Source organism: Xenopus laevis, chromosome 7L (assembly GCF_017654675.1).
Source record: "Xenopus laevis strain J_2021 chromosome 7L, Xenopus_laevis_v10.1, whole genome shotgun sequence".
In the NCBI taxonomy this organism is placed as follows: domain Eukaryota; kingdom Metazoa; phylum Chordata; class Amphibia; order Anura; family Pipidae; genus Xenopus; species Xenopus laevis.
In genome coordinates, this window is record NC_054383.1 from 38,150,080 (window position 1) to 38,165,210 (window position 15,131).

Consider the following 15,131-nt stretch of genomic DNA (forward strand, 5'->3'; position numbering starts at 1 on the left):
GGACCACTAGCAAAAAAAGAAAAAAAAAATGTTTCATGGATATTTTAATATAATGTACTATCCCTTTGCATCCACCATAAATTATTTGTTTACATTAGAAGACTTCTAATATCGTTAATAAGGCAAGTTCCCTTGTGGCAATGTAGGGCTATAGAGCCCACATTTGCATCCCAGATAATAAATAAGTATTGTCTTTAAGCTGGCCATAGACGCAAAGATCCATGTGTGGAGAGTCCCGACATTTTTCGTCTGTCGGAGATCGGTCGTTTGGTCGATCGGACAGGTTAGAAAATTTCTGTCGTCTGCCGATAATATCTCTGCATGTATTGCCGATCGTACGATTTTCAGAGGGAGACTGTCACTAGTGTTGTCAGACATAAGTATCGTACGATTGCTGTCAGGGGCAGAACATTGGGTGATCTGTTCTTATTTGATCGGAATGGTAAAGACTTTGATCTGAATGGTTAGTGGAGGGTCGGGAGATGGGAAAGTCCGATCGTACGTTGATTCGTACGATCGGATCTTTGCGTCTATGGCCAGCATTAGAAAGGTTTTACGTAGGTTTCTCAACACATCAAAGGGATTCAGATTCCAAAATGGACAATGCTGTATTATGCCCCTTTAATGCCCCCCCTTAAACCTGATGCTGGCAATGGCTAATTATCTCAAAGGGGAAACTAGTTTATAGAAAGTTACCATTACTAGGATCTCTGAACCTAACTACACATGGTGCATTCCTTAATGTTTTGTCTCTGCATTTTTTTCTCTGGGGTTGAATAGCTTCCCTCTGCTTACAGCACAAATGCTTATATTCCTTTTTGGCAGTTATCGTCTGTGGGCCCCGTAAACCGTAAATATATCCAATGCTTCTAAAAGCCAGAATGCTAAATACGTTTTATTTCACATCATACCTTTAACAACAGCAATCTCTTTATAGTGTTTTAGACTGGTAGTTAATCACTGTTATTGCTTTTTAAAAGTAAATTGTTTGTAAAGTGTAGCCTAAATGGCAGCTGTTTCTTTTATGGCTGTTTTGAATTTGATATTTTAATTTTAGTGTCAGTAAAGTTTTTCTCACTTTTAGAAATTGTCTCCGAGAACCTGTCTATTTATCTATTTTTTTTTTACATTCCATAGGTGTTAAGCACAAAACTTCTTTAACAGCTGAAGACTGTTTTGATTTGGGTAAAATTGCTTACACGGAGGCTGATTACTACCATACTGAGCTATGGATGGAGCAGGCTTTACGCCAGTTGGATGAAGGAGAAGAGTCTTCTGTTGACAAGGTCATGGTTCTAGATTATCTTAGTTATACTGTGTACCAACAAGGGGACTTGGACAAAGCTCTGATGCTAACCAAGAGATTGCTACAGCTGGGTAAGAAATCTGTATGGAGTATTTTTTTTATTTTTCTTTGATAATAACTCTAGCCGTTGAAATGTATGTCATCTGCATTTTGCTTTGCCACAGCGCCTCTAAAAGCCCTAATTCAATTTGCTTAATTAACTCTTCTTATAATTTAGTGAGGGTAGACGAGAGGATACTTGCCATATTCATGTATTATGTAGTACTACTACAGTAACTGACTGCCAATCAGACCTCCTTTTTTCAGATAAATCAAAGAAATTGTGTGCGCTAAAGAAATTGAATGGAATTTTCATCCTAGATCATTCTAACTTACTTCACAGTGTCTTGGGGGAAAATAAGGACAAGTAACACAATTCTAGCCTCACCTAGCAGTATTTGTTTGTTTGTTTTTTTACTGCCAGTGTATAAAATGCAAGCTGCAACTAGGCAGAAGAAGGGAAATAAAAAAAAAAACTGACCAACTGAAGCTTTGCTATACATGAGATTCTCTAACATGATGAAATGTAACTTCAAAATGAACTATTTCTTTAAAGCTAGCTATACACAGAAAAGTCACTTTGTCTGACAAAGTCTTCAAAAAGCCTCTTTTTCACAGATACGGCTACCAAGTTGTGGGCCAAATCGCACTGATCTGATCGTGAATGTTAAGAAATGCTAACTTAAATGATTGAGGTCTTTAACTGAACTGAACCTCTAACTTTTGTACCCTAAGATCACTATTTGCTGAACAAATACTATAGCTAAATACATTCTTTAAAAAAAAAAAGTAAAATCGCTTTAATAAATATGGCCTGAAGTAGTTTAAGGGGCCTTGAGTAATGTTTAATTGGGTGGAATCCTCCTTATTTCCACATTTGTTGCTTTTAATTAACAGATCCTGAGCATCAAAGAGGGAATGGCAATCTGAGATACTTTGAATATATCATGTCAAAAGAGAGTAACAAATCTAGCTCTAGCCTTTCTGAGGGCGAAGAAGTCAGAACAAGAAAAGGTCGGCCCAAAGATCACCTTCCTGAGAGACAGAAATATGAGAAGCTGTGTCGTGGAGAGGGTGTCAAAATGGTACTAGCTATGTATATTTATTGTCTGTCTGTCTTAGTTATAGTATTTTGTGTTACTGCCAAGGTATTGGATCAATTATCCAGAAAGCTCAGAATTACAGGCATACCATCTCACATAGACTCCATTTTAAGCAAATTATTTAATTTTAAAAAATTATTTAATTTCTCTTTAAAAATTAAACTGTTCCTTGTACTTGATGGTAAGTAAGCTGCATGAATCCATATTGGTGGCTAAAGAATCCTATTAATTTTATTTCATGTTTAAATATTTTTAATCAGACTTTGAGGCCCATTTATCAAAGGTCAAATTTCTCGAAATTCAGTTGCAAGGTTATTTAAGAAAAAATTAATATTACCGACTCGAAAACTTGAATTGAATTCGACTAAGTTTTTTTCTCCGATTGTCGGGAAGGCTATTAACATCTTCAAATGGGTTACTGTACCTCTCCTATTGACTTACATGAACTCAGCAGGTTTTAGGTGGCGAATAGTCAAATTTGAATTATTCCCAGGTTAAAAGTTTGATAAATCTCGATTTTCCGATTCATTTTGACCAAAAATACAATTTCGAAAATCAAATACCTAGGGTATGTTCTTCCAAATTACAGAAAGATCAGTTATATGGAAAGCCCCAGGTCCGAAGCATTCCGTATAATATATCCTATACCTGTAGTACCTGTGTTGCCAATAAAAATAGTCTGCATAAATGCTTATCTTTAGATATCTGTAAAGGGAGAGGAAAAGTATATATGACTTATTGTTTCTAATATTTTATGTCATTTGCTTCCTATTTCAGACTCCCCGCAGACAAAAGAGACTTTTCTGCCGCTATTATAATTGTAACCGAGACCCATTATTCATCCTGTCTCCTACAAAGCAAGAAGATGAATGGGACAAGCCACGCATTGTGCGTTACCATGATATTATCTCTCATGAGGAGATTTCAAAGGTTAAGGAGCTGGCAAAGCCAAGGGTGAGTGTTGTTTCCCTTACATTTTTGCATATCGACTTTACAATGTAAAGTAATAAACAGCAGTATGACGCTGCATGTGCGTAATTGTTGAGTTTGTCATTGGCATCTCAAGTAACATTTGCAGGTGTGTTTAGAAAATATATTCAGTGGGATGTGTTCTCTGTTAGCCCATAGGATTTTGTTATTGTGATCCTACTTTGTCAAGCATAAGCTTGCAAAACCAAAGAAGGCTTGGTTCTACACCTGATCTTGTTTATTTGATATTGTTGCGGAAAGGATTGTAGAAGGCTTTTATTTTTAAGATGGTTGATAATACTGACGAGTTATGTCCCTTATTTGTGAACGCCAGTAAGTACTTTGTACTCTTGCACTTTTTCTGCTTTAAAAGGGATTCTGATTGGTTGGGTGAATGCTAGTTTTTTATCATATTGTAATTGGTTGGCTTCACAGCTGAGGCGAGCCACCATTTCAAACCCTATCACAGGAGTCCTGGAGACGGCTCACTACAGAATTAGCAAAAGGTAAGAACAAAGGAATTTTATACTATACATGTATTTGCATAAACAGGTTACTTTGATGGATTCTGTAAGGGAACAGAAATAAGTGTTCCATTCCTGATCTATCATTCCCCAAAAAACCCTCCTGCTGCTGAGTGCCCTTTCTTTTTATTTTGAAGTTGGGTTAAGATTTTTATTTACTTGTGTTATATTATCAGATCACTTCATCATCTTTTGCAGGTATTATCTATACTACAAAATAATTTTTACATCGGTCTAGTTAGTATAGCTATTGTGATAGGACCATAAAATAAACTTAACAACACTGCTTGTAAATAAGCGATTTTAACTTTATACCTTACAGTCATAAGGTATTTTGTCAAATATTACGATTTTTATTCTAATGTTTGTAAAACGTAATGCATTTTGTAGCTGCTACTATTTTGAAACTTCCATTAAAACTTTTGAGATCAGTGATGGCCATCAGTGATTGGGCATTAGGTGAGAAATCACCTAATGCCCAATTGAGTTGTCTGCTAAAATAAAAAGAGCCTTTGTATCCCAATATAATTTCTATCTAATGAAAAGGATTGGGTATAACTCAGCACCACTAGGAGAGTTGAAATGTCTCCAATAAAAAGGGAAAGGACAATCTGTTATGGACAAAATGAGCGCATATTCTTGATGTCTCTACATAAGGAACAAAGTTAGAATGTAAAACAAAAACTGCATTCTACCCAAACCAATCAGAACTCCCGGCATGGCACACACAAGCCTGCTCCCAAATTAAACCTTAGTCCTTTCTCTTTTTGTAGCTGAGACGGGCTACTGTGCATGACCCTCAGACAGGAAAGTTGACCACTGCTCAATACAGAGTCTCTAAGAGGTAAGGAGGAGTGTTCTACTGGATACAGATACATGGTTACTAGGTGGACCTCTTTCTTAAGGTAAAGGGGAATTTGAAATTTAAGATGCCTCTATGACAGGGATCCCCAACCTTTAGAACCTGTGAGCATCATTCAGAAGTAAAAGGAGTTGGGGAGCAACAATAGCATGAAAAATGTTCTTGGGGTGCCAAATAAGGGCTGTGCTTGGCCATTTAGTAGCCCCTATGTGGCTTGTCAACCTACATTGAGGCTCTGTTTGGCAGACCATCTGGTTTTTATACACCCAAAACTTGCCTGGAATTCAAAAATAAGCCCCTGTTTTGAGGCCACTGGGAACAACATCCAAGGGATTGAAGAGCAACATGTTGCTCACAAGCTACTGGTTGGGGATCACTGCTCTATGACAATAGTCACATCCAAAGTTTCTGATGACTCCAGCATCTTATTGCATCTAACCATGTTACAGATGTATGAAAACCTTCTGAACAAATATCATGACATGGATTTAAGCCATGTATGTATCCTTTATATAGCACTATTTGTACTGGTATTGGATGCTTTATCTGGAAACCCAGTATGTAGAAACCCCTGAATTACCCTAAACTCCCATAGAGCCCATTTTGAAAAAAATTAATATAATGTCCAGCTTCGGGGTATAATAATTCTCCAAAAATAATTTTATTTTTATAAAAACCAGAAAATTTTGTTTTTTTTTTTTTTCTTTAACCCAGAAAGTTTTTGACTGGAAACTAACCTTGAAAAACTTGCATTTTTCAGGAAAACACAACTTGATAGATAACTTCCTAAATTTGTAATATAGCAAATATTTCTGCAGTAACTGGCAGAAAAGCCAGAACAAACAAACTTTTGACGCAGATCAAATATGATCCTTTTATTCTTTGGAATTTTGGGTGACTGCCACTTGGTACCAGTGGTTCTTTGGTGCCATGTATGTGCAGAGTTAATATAGGTGCACAGCAGGTGGAAGCCCATCAACGCATTCTACTAATCATGCCAGTATTGTTACATTATGCTGCATTCTGCAGTGATTAGGACCTGATAAGGATGGCTGACAAGGGAGACACTATGCCAAGAAGATGTATCAAAAACTGCTTTATGTGCTTTTTACGAATAAAATATCCCTTCTTTGGAATACAGCACATGTAAAATTGCTTTTCTACGGGGTTTTTTTTCACAAGTCACTTTTTTTTTTTGTCTAGTTTTCAAGATATTCGCCATTTTTAAATGACTACTAACATAGCAAATCAAAAAATCTGCTGTTCATTCAACATTTTGCGATGCTGCTAGAAAATGCAGTTGTCATCTAGTCCATTATAAGCAAAGCAACATCAAAAGACTGCTACAAACTGTAGGCCCAAGTGAACAGCAGGTGGCACCGTTCTTTCTATTCTTTTTATTAGAAGTTTAACAACTGCTAATATCATAAACCGAAAAAAAAATGTAAATTGTAAAAATGTTATGAAGAGCACACATCAATCTTGCATGAATTTGTTTTTAGGGTTTACATTTTTTTATTTCGATAACAAGAGCAACAGTACTTAATGGAAATGTGTGTCAATGTTCTCTTCAATTACATCAATGGTCAGCCTTAAGTTTGGTGCTTTTTTTAAGCTGTAGCTGTTAAAGGATACAAAAAATAAAAACACGTATTGTAAAAATCGTATTTTAATATTTGCAAATATTATTGCAGATTCCTAATTTTAAAAAATTGCATTTATTACATTCCTAATTTTAAGAAAAAATCACATTATAATTTTACATACACAAACATACACACTGTTGTCGTCAATAAATCAGAAAAGCATGATAATTACTTTAAATGTGCGTCTGATTTAATACTTCCTACCGTTTTGTAATGTGCTGTCAATTTATTTTGGCCCCAGTGCCTGGCTGTCTGCTTATGAGGATCCAGTCGTTGCACGTCTCAATAATAGGATTGAAAGAGTAACAGGACTGGACATGTCTACAGCAGAAGAACTGCAGGTAAGGGGAGAGATTTGGATGTGGGTAATTGATTAAAGATGTATTTGGAGACCAGATTAATGTGAATGTATACAAATTTTATTTTACTTTAAAAGTTTTCCATTTAAAACCTGGCCGGCCAGATACCCAGCATATAACAATATAAATACATACAAAGATTTTTCAAAATGATTCAGGTAGGTGGTCACTTAAAATCACAGTAATAGGAATTTTCCAAATCTCCTATTGTATTGAATGATTCACCCAGTCTTGCAACATCAATTATGTAGAGCAAAATTGGTGTGAGTTCCAGTTCTCCAACTTGGGAGTATTATGGTGTGAGTTATAGTTCTCCAATTTGGTAATCAGGTAAGAAGTAATTTCCCCAAATGGATTGCCAGGCTTATTATGTGGAGATATATGTAGAGAGGGTTACAAAAGGGGTTAAATGGGACGTCCCCCACACCCCCACTCTTTGTACAGCTACATGTGCCCCCAATAATGGACTGATCTCACCAGATCCTGTGTTGGGCACTTGGTGACCGGACACTTAGCGCTAGATCCAATAGCCTTTTTGTGATGTCTCCACTTTACTGCAAATAACTCTTTCTGAAAATCCAAGATGGTCCCTGATGTATCTCAGTGCATGCATTCCACTGCGGAGAGCAAAAATTTGAATTAGCTTACACTGAATCTCAACAATTTACAGGTTTTTTACACAGATACACGATTCACGGAGTCCCTGTAGATTTCCGATTTTCACGATTTTGGGCTGAATTCACTAAAACTTTCGACACACCACCTAGATACTGCGATGCATTTCGCCTATATGAAGCTTTATCAAGCAGTTGCAGGTTCCAGTTTCAGACCAATTAAAGAGATTCCTCCTTAATACCAATTACCTCAATTAATTCATATTTGGATGTGGCACATTTCAAAGCAAATTCTATATTTTATGAGGAATCGGTGTAACTAAAATTGATTTCTCCTGCTTTGTGCAGTAAATTGCCAGCAGAACAAATACCCATGTACAGTATATTCTGTGTAAAGGCTTGTACATATCTAAAATTCAGTTTTAAAGCCATATTAGTTTGCATGACTTGTGTACTTATTAATGGAAAGGGGGCCCAATTTCTAGTGAATAAGAAGAGGTGACAAGGGGAACATGATTTGAAATAATCACACTAATTATGTGGTCACACATTTGATCCACTATCCAGCTACTACTACTACAGTAAGCTGTTGTATGGCAACCACCTTTTATACAGTGTAAGTAAAAAGGCTGACCATGTGGGATTATAAATATGTGAAGGATTTGTCCTTGTTGTGTTACTGTATATGCAACTGCACACACCACTTTGGGGTGTTCTTCTTCGTCATCTAGCCCTCAAAAGGAAAATGCGGCTTGTGTCACATTGTTTTGGACCATCCCCAATCCTTTTGTTTCTCCTTCTGAATTCAAATATCCAAAGCTTTATATTCTAAAAATAAATGTAATGTGTAACTGCAATCAATGTGTTAACCACTAAATGGCAAATGTGGATGATGGGCAACCTACACCTGGACGTTGATTCTCTTTCAGTTGTTGTATGTGGCCTTGGTACTTCATACAGTATTCCTACCCATTTATTCAGCATTTTTCTCATTTGACTAGAAACACAGACATTTGTAGTTCCCTGACAAAAGTCTTCTTATATGTGGAAGTGAACAGGGAATAGACAATGACTATGTAGCTGTATAGACTAAAATATATATTATTTATATTTATTCCTTAATATATTTGTGTTATCTACAAGTTTGTTTTAAGTCTATGGCACATGAGTCAATATAAGTGTGTTTTGGCACCTGAACTTTTGGGTAACACCAAATTGCCTTCACTTGATTTATGTTCCCTCTTCTTTCCTTTCAATGGTTTTACTGATGCACCTGCCAGGTCTTGCAGATTTCCATTAATGCCACCAACTACTATACAACACGTAGAAGACGCAAAGGATAAATTCAAACAGCAGTGTCTTGGAGGGAAATTGACTACAAGGAGGTCAACCCATAAACTTTATCACCTTATAAGTTTCTAGCCAGTTTCTCTTCCATTTCACTGCTGCTAGAATTTCTCCACTGCAGACTTTGAGCTGTATACAACTAGTTAGTGGCTGGTGCCACGCTTTGCGCTTACTACTTGCTGTGTTTTGCTTCTCTTAGGTGGCCAATTATGGAGTTGGAGGCCAGTATGAGCCCCACTTTGATTTTGGAAGGGTAAGTTAAGCATTTCACTAAAATATTTTCCATGCTATGTATCTTTGTCTTTTCAGGTTGCAAATTATGGAATGGGAGGACAATATGAACCGCACTTTGACTTTGCACGGGCAAGTAATTTGTTGAACAGGGCCACATTGTTGCAGCATTTCTCTTCAACTCTGTCATCACTGCTGTTTCATATTGAAAAATGAGATATTAGTAATGTAATATCTGAAAGAGACTGGGACAGTCTCAACAGCCCACCTCAAGACAAACTGAATTACAGGATTGCTGCTTTAATGATGCCTTCATTCTTCTGTGTCCAAAACTACTTGTAATAAGTTTTGTTTGCTAATCTGCACGTTCCTGAAATCACCAGGAGTATGTTTCAAGTTAAGAATGGGAAAATAATTCTTCTTTTACTGTCTGTGGGAATTCTCCATCTTGGAGGCAATTTGAATCTCTTTGCACCAGACAAAGATCTATATTTTTTTCATTACCAGATAACCAGTATTAATCAAACTCCTGGTGATTTCAATAGGGCAATTTCTGTAAAATTTGAAGGTTCTGTTTGATTTAACGATTGGGTATATGACCCAGTATTTATAGAATCTGCCCCTGCTTGGAAATGCTTGTAAACAGATTTAACAGATTAGCATGGAAACCATTTTCTGTGCATGTTTTTGGTTTGCAAGATAATTGCCCCCTCCCCCATAGCACTCTCCTTAACCTACTCCAGATAGAGGGGAATCCCCAGGCATGTTTTTCGTAACAGACCACATATACAATGGAATTGTAACTTTCCAATAAAAATGTAAATATCAAGATGCACCAATCTGGCCAGTAATTTTAAGTTTTCTATAAAGCTATAAATATGTGTTAATGGCTAGAAATGTGAACTGCCCTATAGGAATACTTTTTTGCTCCAATTAATTTGCATGTCAAAAATCCCAGTTTGTGTTTTCCACCTCTCCTGCTATTATTTCTTATTCATTTTAATATGCATGTATTCCACAGAAAGATGAGCCAGATGCCTTTAAAGAACTTGGAACGGGCAACAGAGTTGCTACTTGGCTATTTTATGTAAGTTGTACAGACTAATGTCCAATTCAAATGTTCTTGCAATAACCTTATTTTACTGTATCAACATAACATTGGAAATCACCCTGTACTTGCAGATGAGTGATGTGGAAGCAGGTGGCGCTACAGTATTTCCAGAAGTAGGAGCAGCTGTATATCCTAAAAAGGTACAACCTTCTAAAGTATTTCTGTTCTGTGTTACGAAGTCAAAGAGAATACCCCTACTTTTTTAAATGCACACTTAAAAACGTAAAACGTGTACTCCTCTTTTATTTCTTCCATATTTGGAGAATGCATAAGCTGGTGTTGTCTTCTAATTTAATTTTATACGTAGTTCAATGTTTGCCTCTATTTTTATCCAGAGATAGGAGACCAATTTTATTCTATAGTTCCAATAAATGTTAGTCATATTTCTCCAATCACCCTACATGTTTTGGTTGACCACCTAGGATTTACTTTAAACCGATATTCATGTATTTGCTTATTTATAAATGTAATTGCTACTGAAAGCAATATCTGTCTGACATTTTATATCCTCTGCTCACTCAGCACAGTAGGATAGGAACTAATAAGCAGCTAGGCTGACCTGATGGGGAACTGAAGTCTGTCTTTGTTTGTGAGACTACAAAGCTGGCATTGGCCCCTCCCCTCCGCCTGAGCTTCAGGCTTGGACCGTTGGGACACGCCCAGCTCTCATTTGAGCAGATCTATGGGGAGTTCCAATAAAGAAGCAATTTTCAAAGATATTTTTAGCCCAAAGTAATCCTCACCATGTATTATTCATTATTACCTACAAAATTAGGGGTATTTTTAGTTGAGCTAAAGGTCAGATGCAGAGAAGAGAAAGGGATAAACAAATACTGCTTAGAACTGCAATTACAAATAGTTAACTATAGAACCATTGAAAATCTTTCTTGTTATTTTAATTATACAATCCTTTACATTCGTTTATAACAAATGGTTTTTGAAATAATTTCACAAGGGTTAGTGAATAACATTGGAATCAAATGGCCCTTCTCACAATAGCTTACAAACAAAATCTTACTAAATCTGGCTGCTGAGAATATTTCTCAATCATTTGTGGTACAAGCAATGAGGCACATTACTGTCCACTTGTAACTTAGGAAGAATTTGATTTCTCTTTCTCTAGGGTACAGCGGTCTTCTGGTACAATCTTTTTGAAAGTGGTGAAGGCGATTATAGCACAAGGCACGCAGCCTGTCCCGTATTAGTTGGAAATAAGTGGGGTGAGTGTTACAGTGTATTTTTAACAAACTGCACTAAATCTTGGATTGGTGGTGATTTGAAGCCATAGGCCCTACATTTTTTATTTTTTTTTTTTCTTTGTATTATGTGATCTTTGTAGCCCTTAAGGTTTTTTGAACTAATACACTTTGCATACTCTGGTCAGCTGATGCTTATTTCTGTATGTTTAAAGGTATTCTTTTACTGCAGCTGGAAGGTCATGCAAATACCGTCCTTAAAGGACAAGGAAAGGCTGAATATAATAAATGGTTTATGGGAAGGCATCCCTTTATACTTTGTAAGGGCTCTTACACACTGGCGTTTTTTTCTGCTCTCCTCTCCATTCAGCCGCAGGGGAGAGCAGGAGTAGACTAACTCAATTATTGTGAAGGGGGCTGTACTCACTCAAATGCATGTGAAATACAACATGCTGTGTTTGGAGCTTACATGCATCTGTGTGAGTACAGCCCCCTTCACAATAATTGAGTGCGTCTACTCCTGTGGTAATAATTGTTGTGGTAATATGTAACAGCGCACGAGAAGCGGATATGCACAAGGAGAGCAGGCATGCATGCGCAGTTCATCTATCTAGCCTCTCTCTCAATGATGTAGGCTCAGTAAAGATGGCAGTTCTGACCGATCATCGAATAGAAGATCTATAAATTACTACAACTAGTATAATAAGTGGTATTTGGGCATTTAAACTTGGCGATCGGGGAGAATAAGGGCTGACTTGTTAAACACTACATTCTTGAAAGAAAGCTTTTGTTGTCCTTTAATTACAAGTACCAAAGTTATACAAATATTGGAAATATATTCTACTTCTGACATCTACTTAAGAAAACTTTTTCTCCAATAGAAATGTTCATTTTGTATCTTCAAACGCATATAGTACTTTGCTAAAACTGTGAGAGTAGCACAGAACAACTTTTGACTTTTGTAGGAGAATGAAATCCAGTCTCGAACCAGGGGGTTACCCCTGCTTTAAATCTGCCTTTCATTCTCCTTTAAAAATCTGAATGTTGCATGATGCTGTGTTCTAAAATGCTATGACTTTCCTTTTCTAATAGGTATTGACAAGCTTTATCTTGTTTTGCAGTGTCCAATAAATGGATACATGAGCGGGGTCAGGAGTTCCGAAGACCGTGTAATTTATCAGAGTTGGAATGATACAACTTTTTTTTTTTTTTTTCCTGGGAAACCAATTTCACATCCACAAAATTTCCCATACATTCAATGTTTGTGCAGTTTGCAAGCAACCAACCCCAGTCTACTAGTCTTAAGAACTCTGTGGGGGGGAGAAGGACATTAATGTTGAATAAAGTGTCTGAAACTTCTATTGTGTGTCCCCCCCCAAAAAAAGACCGGATAAAACTGGATACAAAATGCATTGCTGTGATCTGTATTTCCCTAATGTTGGAAACCTGCTTCTACTCCAAAAGATTATTGCCAAAGGGTGCCAGATAACCAAGCTTAATATAACTACACAACAAGGACAAGAATCAGCCAGAGATTAATGGAACAGAAATAGCCTTACATGATCAAAGTTGTGTTATTGGAAAAATGAAATGTTCAAGTTTCATTCTACATTTATGGTTGAGCTTTTATGGTTAAAGTGACTTCATACTAAACAATTATTCTCTTGATGAGCAAGGCAAGAGAAACTTAACTGAAAATGGTCTGAAATGAATGCCAAGCAATCTGCTACTCTCTTTTGACAATATGGTCATTGTGGGCAAAGTTTCAATAGGGTTTGTGAGAAAAGCCAGTGGAACGGTATTAATGGTATTAATCTTAGAATAAATACGGTGTGCAGATAAATAACCCCACGTGCAATGAAAGTATGCCTACGTTATAGTTAAGAGGTACAGCAGTATAGACCATCCTTATTTGTATTATCTAGGTCTCTTTTGAAAGACTTTTTCAAACCAGACTTTAGAATTTATGAGGCTGAAAGCATTTTGCTGTGAAAATTTGACACAAACGGCATATAAATCATCTCTCTAAATCCCCATACCTTTTTCTTTCTATAAACGTTATTGCTTTTACATTTTTCTTTAACCCCAGGAGTGTGGCTCTGCTAATTAACTTCCAGCATTTGAAATGGAATCGGACCGGGCAAGTTACTGTTGTGTTATTCACTGCCAAAAAAACTTCTGCTTGTTAAAGTGCTCTTAATGTTGTGTCAGCCTGAGTAATACGCAATCTTTTTAAAATTCTCCCTCACAAGCTCCAGTCTGCTAATGGAAAGCATTCCCTTTCTGTACATTGGCTTTAAAAGTAAAAAGAGCCAGTAACCTGTAATGTGCATGTTTATTGGCCAGCAGGAGGCGTTGTGCAATACTTTTGGTTCAAGACCTTTAGGAAAAATGACAAGTCCAGGTATAATACATAACAAACTTCAATGGCATATTTAAAAAAAAAAAAAAACACAATGCCTTTTTCTGTTGTGTTAAATTGCCTTTGCTATTTGGATATCAGGAAATGCACTGGTGCAGATTATTGGCTTTTTTTTTTTTTGCTATGTGTTACAGTTCAGTGCCTTAGCTTTCCTAAGACTGGACCACAAATCAATTCATAACATTTTCCTTCCCTTGCACCTTTCAATGGATCCTTCATTATTCTGACCTACACGTGTTCCATCTACTCAACTGAGCTTTGATTGGATACAGTTTCTTTTTATTTTTTACTTCCCTCACAGAACAGATCATATTTCTATTTCAGAGCATTTTGTGGCAATGAAATTTGACCTATTTATAATCCAATTTAAATGCTTTTTTATTTTTTTTTGTATTGTTGTATTTTGCGGGGAAATGAAATGTGCTGCATTATAACAAAAGTGAGATTATGTCCGTGTTATGGTCACAATAACATTTCCTAATGCCATGTGCTACATCCTCTCCCTAATTATATTTCTATTAAATTTATAAAAAATCAACCGTCTCCTTTTCTGTCAAGACATTCTATTTTTAACCATGCATTAGAGCAAACAGATTGGTTCTTTTTTTCTATGGTTCTACATATTACATTTAAGGAGGTGCAGAACATGAAAACTAGTGTTAAGGGTTACACACCAGAAGTTCTTTGCTGCTTGAATATAGAATATATATAGCCTATAATAGTGATAGGCGACTCTGACCCATTTAGCTTTGCCGAAAATTCATGAAACAGCGAAAATTTTCCAAAATACATTGAAGGCTAAAGGCAACTATTTTATTTTTTTGACGTGCGAGGCGGCTTGACAATTTTTTCACCCATTGGAGTCTATGGGCATGATTTTCGCTGGGAAACTTGCTTAAATATTCTGACATTTAGGTCTTTTCTTAAAGGAGAAGGAAAGTCATCCTGCACTTGCCAAATGTTAGGCACCTCAAGTGATTGTATTGATTTACCTGAAACCCCAGGCCGAAAACTGCACCGGCCCGGGGTTATACCAGTGAGCACCACAGACTGCTTGTCTTTCGCTTTCATAGCGCGGCTGCGTATGCGCAGTAGAACGAAAGTCCGAACTTTAACTAAAAAGTCAGCTATATCGTTTAACTGCGCATACGTTTGCCCCAGGAAATTTGAAGGAAAAATAAGCCGGAAGAAGATCGCTCCATGGTGCTCACTGGGCCGATGCAGTTTTCTGCTGATAGGAGCACCGGCCCTGGGTTTCAGGTAAGTCAATACAATCACTTGGGGTGCCTAACATTTGGCAAGTGCAGGATGACTTTCCTTCTCCTTTAATGTTACTGTTTTGTGTTAATATAAAAAAAATATATAAACCTGTTTGGATACATAGCCAAATATAATATATTTA

General features: G+C 36.7%; 1 protein-coding gene across 6 annotated transcripts in view; it reads left to right on the forward strand.

The window, feature by feature from the left end:
• Nucleotides 1-14,267, forward strand: part of p4ha1.L (prolyl 4-hydroxylase, alpha polypeptide 1 L homeolog) — a 28,647-nt gene extending 14,380 nt beyond the window's left edge. For 2 of the 6 annotated variants that reach the window (XM_018225381.2, XM_041568811.1), the window contains exons 6-15: nucleotides 1,138-1,377; nucleotides 2,243-2,430; nucleotides 3,226-3,402; nucleotides 3,853-3,923; nucleotides 6,691-6,790; nucleotides 9,079-9,132; nucleotides 10,022-10,087; nucleotides 10,183-10,251; nucleotides 11,235-11,331; nucleotides 12,429-14,267. In XM_018225381.2, the coding sequence (XP_018080870.1) occupies nucleotides 1,138-1,377; nucleotides 2,243-2,430; nucleotides 3,226-3,402; nucleotides 3,853-3,923; nucleotides 6,691-6,790; nucleotides 9,079-9,132; nucleotides 10,022-10,087; nucleotides 10,183-10,251; nucleotides 11,235-11,331; nucleotides 12,429-12,499 (1,133 nt within the window). In that variant the 3' untranslated portion in view covers nucleotides 12,500-14,267. Of the gene's footprint in view, nucleotides 1-1,137; nucleotides 1,378-2,242; nucleotides 2,431-3,225; nucleotides 3,403-3,852; nucleotides 3,924-4,714; nucleotides 4,786-6,690; nucleotides 6,791-8,968; nucleotides 9,023-9,078; nucleotides 9,133-10,021; nucleotides 10,088-10,182; nucleotides 10,252-11,234; nucleotides 11,332-12,428 lie in introns of all 6 variants that reach the window. The other 4 variants (XM_041568812.1, XM_018225384.2, XM_018225385.2 and 1 more) reach the window with 4 other exon arrangements.
• Nucleotides 14,268-15,131: the final 864 nt, after the last annotated feature.